Here is a 9,637-nt window from a genome sequence, read left to right as displayed (position 1 = left end):
GCAACTAACGAGACATCATCGGCATATATAAACTGATGTGCAGTGAGGTATTCATTGAATTGATCTATGGTGACAGGTTCCTTGGTAGTCAATGATGAAACCATTGCGCGATACTAAGTTCGGACGCTCTTGAACATATATATATTTTGTTCATCTAATCCAATTGGTCGGCTAGATTCGACAAGTAGTCTAATTAAAACCTTGGCTTTGCCAATATACTCACTCGTTGTGAAGTCTCCCTTGCCCAAAGACTGTAGTCGATTGAGGAGACTCAAAGAATGTGTCCAAGAGGAGGACCCAAAGGCAACTTCAATAGCTAACCACAGTGCTTGGGACGTGGTATGGCGCACTGCAATGTAGATAACCTCATCGGATAGAGACGAGATGAGCATGGACAAAATATATGCATCATGACGTACCCAATTTTGAGCAGCAGGATTGGCTATTACAAAAGATCCATCCGAATACTTAATAAAAGAAGCTAGACATGGAAATGTGCCATCTACATAACCACTGAGATTTTGCCCGCAAAGAAAATGAACGAGATGGGTCTTCCAGAATAAATAATTAGATGATGTAAGTTTTATGGATACAAAGTGATGGGTATCTCTAGGGTATTTATGGATGGTGGAGGGTGAAGGATATATCGGAGAGGGTATGAGAAGAGGACACTGAGTCACCGGTGGTTGGTGCCTTGGTGGCAGCGCAGTGTCATTGGCGGTGGCGGTTGGGTTGGCATTCATGGATCTTTTAGGTTTGCTGATGCCAGATGAAAACAATATATCTGAGAAGAATAATAATTCTAGAAAAATAAATGTTATTGAATACTTGAATTGTACAATATACATAAATGGACTATTATTTATATTTTATAGGGATATAAGAGCAACATTATCAATTGGGGAGAATGTGGGGAGAATAGGAACGAGAATGTGGGAGGGGAGAGAAAAAAAAAACAAAACCGATTTTAAAATAAATAAAATATATATATATAATAATGATAGCCAGGCGCGCCCTCTGGGTGCACTCATGACAGCCACGATTGACTGTCACGTTTGATTCCTTTTTTGCTAGGTCCCACCATGCTGCCATTCTCCCCATCTTTGCGGAAGCTTTCCAAATTTCTCTCTCCACTCTATCTCTCATCCATCCATGTAAGCATTAAATATAATAAAAGTAATGCATTCTCCCCACTTACTCCCAATCATTATTGTGTGGACCATGGTCCACACAAGTTGTGAGGACCATATTTTGTCTACTGTAAAATAATGTACACTCAATACAAAAATAATGTACATTCAGTACAAAAATAATGTACATTGTATTAAGGGGATGTACATTATTTTTGTTCTGAGTGTACATTATATTGTATAATGTACATTCAGTACAAAAATAATGTACATTTAGTATATTAAAAATGTACTTTTTGTTATGGTCCACATAACATTGTGTGGACCATGGTCCACACAACAATTTGCCACTTGCTCCCCTGTGTGGTTGCTCTAAGAGCATCCTTATCAGTTGGAATTTTTTAGGAGTTATTTGTGGGCCCCATCATCCCCCTCATTCTCCACTATCTCACTCAATCACAAATAACTCTTTTCCACATCAGTTTTAAATTTTTTTCTCAGTTTTTTGTGGACTCCACCATTTAACCCACTATATTTTAATTATTTATTTATCTATTTTATTTATAAATTTATATTTTATTTCTTTATCTATTTTACCCCAACATGCATACTGGAAATGTGCAAAATATGCAAACTGGAATTGTTAAAACAAAATAAAATAAAAAGATAATTAAATTTAATTACTTAAAATAAATTAAAGTACATAAAAATTAAAATATAAAGCGGTTAAAAATAAATTAAAGTACATAAAAATTAAAATACAAAGCGGTTAAAAATAAATTAAAATACATAAAAATTAAAATACAAAGCGGTTAAATTAGTTACCGTTGTAATTGCTCCATATATGCTCAACCAAAATTTAATTCAAAAAATATTAAATTTGGTATTTTATAAAAAAAATTAAAACAATAAAAATAAACAAATTAAAAAAATGGAAACGAAAAGAAGTGAAACAAAACGAAATGGAAACAATGAATTAAACAAACAGAAAAGAAAAAAATAAAAAATAAAAAATTAATTAAAGACTGAGAGTCGCCCAGCCGGGCACGTGTCGCACACGCGCCCCGTTGGGTGGTCAGTGAGACGCAACTCTACGTCTCACTACTTTGTTTATTTATTTATTTATTTTTAATTTCTGACATTATGCCTTAATTTGCAGGAGAAATATTTTTGAATTAACCCCACCTCAAATCAGCTATTAACTCTGGTTAAAAAAAATTTATGTAGAAATAACCCCATATTATTCACTAGTGTGGATGCTTTAAAGAGTTTTAGTCATACTAGAAATAATACAATGAATATACAAAGTGAAAAATTTTAATGTGACTAGAAGATAGAGTCCTAATAGGTATTACAATTGCACGCTAGTCCCAACCCAGGAAGGCTGCGCTGAACCGTAACAGATGAAAAGAAAACACAACAAAAGTTAAGGGAGAAACAAACAAAATACACAAAAAACAAAGACCTACAAAAGCAAAAGTGGCCAATAGTCTTGGCAAAACAAGAGACAGAGAATCTCTGACCTATTCTTGCTTGGACAGAATTGAATCAACCATGAAAAAAATGAGAACAAGATGAGAGACTGGCAACCTCCCATTAACAACCCATTGCCAAAAGGACTACATCCATGTCCTGCAAGGTTACCTCGGTTGATCCAACCGATCACCTTAAAGTCTTGTTCCAGGCTTCCAGCAATAATATGAAGAACTTGAAGTTATTGGAAAACTACCCATGTACAGGGGAATCAATTTATAGAATACTTTTAACCTTTTAAATCCAAAAATTTGGGAACACTTGCATGATTATAAAGATGGTTACCAACAAAACGGAAAATAATAATTGATATTCCAACACACTTCCATTGAAATTGATCAAACACAAATACAGAAACAGAGACAACAATGCCAAAAGACACAGCATCATTCCTCTATGTACACTGTCGTTGCAGTACTAGAAACTAAAAAACTCACCCCTAAATTTCTTCTTCTTTTTTTGTTTTTTGTTTTTGCACATAAAAAGAAGAAGAATATAATGAAGAAGAAACGCTAACTAACTAACACTTCTCTTCACCATTCCCATTCATCACCGTCTCCATTTCTACAGCAGATTTATTCTTCCTGGGCTTAAACCAGATCGAGCAAATCAGGTACACAACAAAGTTAATCACTCCCAGACCAGCCAAAAGCCAGTAGAACAAATCCAGGCGTCCGTAGTTGATGTTATCTGCCAGCCAGTCCTGGCCGCCATGGCTAGCTGACGTCACCTTCTTGACAACAGATACCAGGAAGCTGCTGACGAAGAAACCGAGGGAAAGGGTGGTCAAGAAGAGGCCTGTGCTCATGGTTTTCATGCTCTTTGGGGATTGGGTGAGGAAGAAATCGAGCTGGCCGGTGTACATGAAGGCTTCCCCAGATCCGACCAGGAAGAACTGTGGGATTAGGTAAAACACACTCATGGTTAAGGTTGAGTTGTGTCGGCCCTCCGAATTTGCAGCTGCTAACCTCTTCTTCTCTATTAGGGCTGATACTGCCATTCCTACTGTTGACAGAACAAGGCCTAGTGCAATTCTTTGCAAGTTGGTGAAGCCTGCATGCATGGTGGAGAAACTTCTTTAGTATATAGGACTATGAAAAACCTTTTACTAAATGTTTTTTTGAGTGACTGAGTAAAACCCACAGTTACTATCCATAGCTAGCAAAAGACAACTAGCCTAAATTGTTTATAGTGGACCAGTTCAAACCGAGAAGGTTAATAGACCGTTCAAGAAATTAAAGTTGTAACTGTGTAGTTATTAAGTCAACAATCTGACCAATTTGTCTGAAAATGCCACGAACTTTACTAAGTGTTTTTGAAACTATTAGTTTAAACATTTAGTTGAGGCTTATGAGTCAATGGATGGGATACCTGGGGTTCCTTTCCATTTCTTCCAAAGGGGCATGACGATGCGATCGTAGAGAGCCAAGGTGATGAGAATGGCAGCTACGAAGAAGACGGTGAGGGAGCCTGCCGGAATCTTGAAACTCCCCATTGATCTGTCCATGGTGGTGGCTTGGATGACTGAATATGTGATCATTTGAGCATAGGTTGTCCAGAAGATTATGGTTGTGGCCCAGATTGGGAGTAGTCTAGCCATCATTTTCACTTCCTCCACCCTTGTCACTGGGCTTAGCTTCCATGGATTTGGGGATGATGAACCACCGTTGATATTCTCCTCAAAATCCCCTTCTGCAACTATTGCAGCCTTGTCCAAACACCTACATATCATTGTACACAACTTCAATTTAGTACTTACAAAACAGGTAAATATCCAGCCTTGTGACTTTAGCTAGTACGGTCAAAGCGACCCCACCACGGGCCTAATTTCTAGCGGGCTTTTGCATATCAGCTCGCCAGGCCCACATACCTGGCGAGTTAACCTGCGTGTGCTGTGAGTCTTAGTGGGCTAGGCCCGCTGTTTCGCGAACCCTCCTTTTTCTGGCCCTAACCCGTCCCAGTGCAGGGTGGGTGCGGGCCAGCCTACGGCTTTGACGTACTTTGACAGCTCTAACTCTAGTCAGCAAAACACCAAAAGATAAAGCAGCATGGCTCAAATCAAGAAAGGTAATAAGCGGCTCTTGATGAGAATCGAACTTGTAACCTTGTAGTTATCAAGTCTAACAGCCTACGAACTTGGCGAGTATATGAATGGTTTGGTTCAAACAGAACTATGGTCATGCCTAGTAAATAAGTGTAATTTATGTACCAAAAAACATTACTTTTGCAAGGAATCTAGCAAGTGTACTATGTGTATAAACTTACAGGAATTGATCAGTGTGATGAATTCTTGAAGGCTCGGGAGTGGTCTCATATAGCATGCCAACATCATAGGGGAGGTCCAGATTCCTCTTCCTAACAGCACCAACAATGACCTGAAATATGTGGACAATCGGACTTCCCGAGCTTTTCTTGTACCTATACCTCGTAGTCCCCGACAAGAACACAACAATGGCGACAACCATGGCAATGGAGCAAATCCCATACCCCAAACTTCTCCCAACTTCATCTTGGATGTACACCAGCACTGTGACAGCAGTGAGAGTTCCTATGCTGATGAAGAAGAAGAACCTGTTGAAGAAATACGCCATTTGTGCCTTTTCTTTCTCGTCTTTGTCGTCGAATTGGTCGGTCCCGAAGCCGGAGACGCTCGACTTCAGGCCGCCGGTGCCCAAGGCTATGAGGTAGAGGGCTAGGTATAGAATCCCCATTTGAAAACCATTGGCTTCTTGGCAAGCTTGGTGAGGATTGCATGGTGATGGCCTTAGTTGTGGGAGTTTTGTTGCTAATGCTAAAGTGCCAGTCCCCTAATTCACCAAATGTTAACAAAACAATTTTAATGGTGATATCGAGCATATAATATATAAAACATAAATATACAGGTGGAACCAGATAAAAAGATATGGGTTTAAATCAATGTACATAAATATCTAATTACAGTTTCATTATCAGTTAAAACTTTTAGTTAAACCAGATACTACATGACAAAAAGGTATTGGATTTGAATTGTTAATTGAGACAACCAGACAAAAAGTTTTGGATTTGAATCAACACATAAATGCGTAATTACATTTTATGATCAATTTAAACTTTTAGTTAATCAAACACTACCTGACAAAAGTTTGCGTTTGAATTGTTAATTGAGAATGATGCAGAACATATCAAAAAGTTATGAGTTTAAGTCAACATATAAATGTGTAATTTTACTATCAGCTTAAACAGTTTGTTAACTCGATAAGGTAATAGATTCTTAAAGTGCAAAAACCTTGAAACAAGAATTGAAGCATACCAGCATTTGTACAGCGGAAAAGATTGCAATGGTTTTGAATCTTCCGAGGAAAGAATCAGCAAGAAAACCTCCAAGCAAGCACAGAAGAAAGGAAGTGCCCATGAAGTCAGACACAATGTTGGCTGAGGTTGAACTAGGAAGATGCATAGTCCCACCCAAGTATGTCACAAGATTCACAGCTATTCCCATGGTGGAAAGCCTCTCCACAATTTCAATTCCTATAAAAATTTAGAAATGTTACACTCTACTCGATTATATTAGTTTTTTTGTTTTTTGAAGACATTATATTAGCATATGATTATGAATTAATAATCAATACCATTAATTCAAAAATAAAATTCTAATTATTTATTTTATTTTATTTTATTTTTTTGTGTAACCAAAGGTTTCGTTAATCACTCAAGTAGAATTACCGAGATTAATTATGTTCGTATTAAGTAGAATCTCATAGGATAAAAAAATACTTTCTTATAAGTTTTATAGGTTTCTTCTATCCCTAAATTAATAGAGGTTTAATCATGAGGTAGCCCCAATTGAATTGTTCGAGCAGAGCAAATGATTTGGTAGCCATAAGATTCCTAACTTAGTTTCCGAAAAGAACTGTCTAATTAGCTTTTCAATTTTAGTTGACCAATTATGACAACTTAAGTCTGATAGAGCATTTGGGAGGATGTAAATCACGGTGACTCAATAACTTAGTAGACAGTGTCAAATGCCGGTACACACAAGGGATTAGTCCACTTTGAACATAATCTCCACACTGCCACTGTCGACGTTTGAACCTTAATTAGTCTCTTTCTCAAATACTGCCTATTAAACGATTGAACTAAGCCCGTGCAGACTATGACAACTTAAGCTAGTGCGGGCTACGGGCTTTCTCTTAAATAAAATAGCAATTTTTTTTTTTTTTTTTGAAAGGAATAGCGACTTAGTCATGAGAAAACAAATTCCTAAATATCACAATTGTGACATTTAAATTGATCATGTAACCTCCGTTTGTTACTAGACCAAAAGTTCACCGTTATGGAAAGTAAAAGTTCATGGCTTCAAAAGATTAATTATTGAAGCATGATTAATTAGGCTTTAATAAATGGTTATGGAAAGTAAAAGTTCATGGCTTCAAAAGATTAATTATTGAAGCATGATTTATTAGGCTTTAATAAATGGTGACCGCTTTTGGTGCTTGGAAAGTTTTAACTTAATTTAATATGGAAAGCCTAAAGTGCATGAAAGTTTTATTCACATTTATCATAGTGGAGCTTTATGTATGTAGATGGCTTTTAAACAAGACAAAAAATGGTATACCAAATTATATCAATCATATACTATTGATATCGCTGCCGATAATACATTATGTAACATTATCATGTAACAAAAGAAAATAATATATTTAATTTACCCATGTTATTGATCGATTAATTGACATTAGTATTGATCGGTACCATAGAATCACTTTTTTTTATTTTAATCACTAATCATTAATTTATCACTATTAGACATGATTTGTCTGCTCGAGATTAATTACTCATATTAATTCAAGAATTTATTTTTAAAATAAAATGAAAAAACTTTAAAAATTAAATAAACACAAATAATTTCTTTGAAAATACATATATTTTAATCTTAAATTTAAGAATTTTTTTCAGACAAATTATACAGGAGATAAATCGCGAAATGTGATTATTTTGAATAGACTAGTGCATAGGATTTAGGAATTCCAATAAATCAAACAATATTCTCTCTAATTTATGTTCTGTCAAAATGAGTGACACATGCATGATACCATTATCAGAATGATGGAAGACATTTGCTTTAGTGGTCCTACCTGTAATAGTATAAGCATATTCTCCATTCCTAACATTAGGGAAAGATAACTACTAGTACTAGATTAAACTAGCTAGATTACATTATTTCATGACATCCTTTAATTTGAAATTATTGTTACTTTAAAAAAAAAATCTTGTAAAAGATATAAATTAAATTATATAAAAAAAAAGGTGAAATCAAATATTCTTATTGAGCACTATAACTGTGACTCTTTCAAATAGAAGATTACAGGTTTAAACTCAAAATAACTTAATAATTTTACTATTTTCTATCTGTCACCTATCTCTGATTTTGCATGAACCACCAACTCTTAATCCCCTTCACACATTCATTCAAACTAACATGCCTCTTCCCCCCACCCCACACCACCCCCTACCCCTCCTTGCCCACCCTGTCCCTTCCCTGTCCACTCAAACATCAACATAGGTTGCATGATAATAAGTATAACCTTTCAGAACAGCCATGTCTGTTCTTGCATCACATATATGATCAACCAACATTCAAGGGCTTTATCAACCACGAACTCCTTACGATCCTAGATTGGACACTATCTGATAGATCAAAAATCTTTCTAGCAATTTTCTGCCTACTAACCGTATTTGAGTCATGAAAAACATCAACCAAAATTCAAGGATTTTATCAACCATGGCCCGTTATGATTCTAGATTGGACACTAACTGATAGAAAATCTTTCTAGCAGTTTTCTGTCTCTTAACTGTATTCGAGTCATGACAAACATCAATTTTACAGTGCGTATTATAAGTTGAGATGATCTACCATAGTAATACTTTGACAAAGAAAACAAAAGATTGGAAAAATCACTATTTTCTCATCAAGAATTCATCATGTCTTATTGGTATATATGATGATGAAGAATATATATGAATATATATAGGTATAGAGATAGCTGACAAACCTAGAATAAGTGCAGCAGGAACCCATCCACCAGTTTTAGACTTATCAGCTGGGAATCCCTTGTAATCCACAGCATCTGCAACTGTCCAACTCATCTTTCTCTCCTATCACAATATTCAACCCAAAAGATTCAGATTGTAAAAAGAAAAGAAACAAAAGATCATGAATGCATCTATGTTCTGAAAATGATGGGTTTTTTCACTGTGGCCAAGGTTTAACTCTCACACCTAACATTTACCCATCCTGTTTCTAAAGAAATTTAAAAAGTACTGCATATATACTCACCATTTCCTTCAAAGGAAGTTCAACAGTGAAAAGATTCTCGAGTTGATAAAAGTGAAAAAGAGAACTGTGACAGAATCTCTCTCAAGGCTGCTATATATTATTCTCTCAATTCTCCAACTCACACTTGGATGCTTGGAATGTTCTCCCTTTTATAGGCAAAGGGCTAAGGCTTAAAGTGGCCCTCCACCACTAGCTTAAGACAGATAAACAAGACCTTGGTTGGGATTAGGCCTATCCCATTAAATTCTTGATTGATATGTAGGTGTAGTGTAGCTGGTTTACTTAGCAGATATTTTTTGCTGGGAGTTAAATATTTTTTTTATTAGTAAAGTCTGCAGGTAATAGTAGTGATGTGGTTTGTTGAAGTGGGATTTGGAAGGTGGGATTGATGAGGATTGAGGAATATGTGTTGAAGTGGGGATTGGGGGAGGTATGATTGATGAAAGATCAACTCCAATTATTGATTAGTTATGTTATGATCAAAAATCAAGTTATTAAAACCACAATATTATTATTTAGTGGGTAAGATTATTATTTAGTGGGAATTATGTATAAACGAATCATCGAATATAGACGGACTCTAACATCAAGCATATATTATTATCTTTTGAGTCGCCTTCAGTACTAGTTATAATTGATTCCAAGTATCACTGATTGG

At 35.8% G+C, this 9,637-nt stretch overlaps 1 protein-coding gene across 1 annotated transcript; it reads right to left on the bottom strand.

Moving 5' to 3' along the window:
* Positions 1-2,963: 2,963 nt before the first annotated feature.
* LOC109184050 (protein NRT1/ PTR FAMILY 6.2-like) lies at positions 2,964-9,120 on the bottom strand. Its single transcript, XM_019334090.1, has 6 exons — positions 8,980-9,120; positions 8,696-8,798; positions 5,953-6,170; positions 4,929-5,470; positions 4,035-4,384; positions 2,964-3,716 (listed from the first exon to the last, which is right to left on the bottom strand). Exons 1-6 carry the CDS (start codon positions 8,980-8,982, stop codon positions 3,184-3,186), a joined length of 1,749 nt encoding a protein of 582 aa, XP_019189635.1. The 5' UTR covers positions 8,983-9,120; the 3' UTR covers positions 2,964-3,183.
* Between the last annotated feature and the right edge of the window lie 517 nt (positions 9,121-9,637).

The sequence above is a fragment of the Ipomoea nil genome, unplaced genomic scaffold (genome assembly GCF_001879475.1).
Source record: "Ipomoea nil cultivar Tokyo-kokei standard unplaced genomic scaffold, Asagao_1.1 scaffold1237, whole genome shotgun sequence".
Lineage (NCBI taxonomy): Eukaryota > Viridiplantae > Streptophyta > Magnoliopsida > Solanales > Convolvulaceae > Ipomoea > Ipomoea nil.
This window is presented reverse-complemented; position numbering and strand designations above follow the sequence as displayed.

What these genes read in the sequence shown, in the direction of transcription:
- LOC109184050 (XM_019334090.1), bottom strand. An exon ending in TTTCCGCTGTACAAATGCTG is followed by an intron (nt 5,471 to 5,952) that starts GTATGCTTCAAT and finishes TTGGTGAATTAG; the next exon opens with GGGACTGGCACTTTAGCATT. An exon ending in CATCACACTGATCAATTCCT is followed by an intron (nt 4,385 to 4,928) that starts GTAAGTTTATAC and finishes AATGATATGTAG; the next exon opens with GTGTTTGGACAAGGCTGCAA.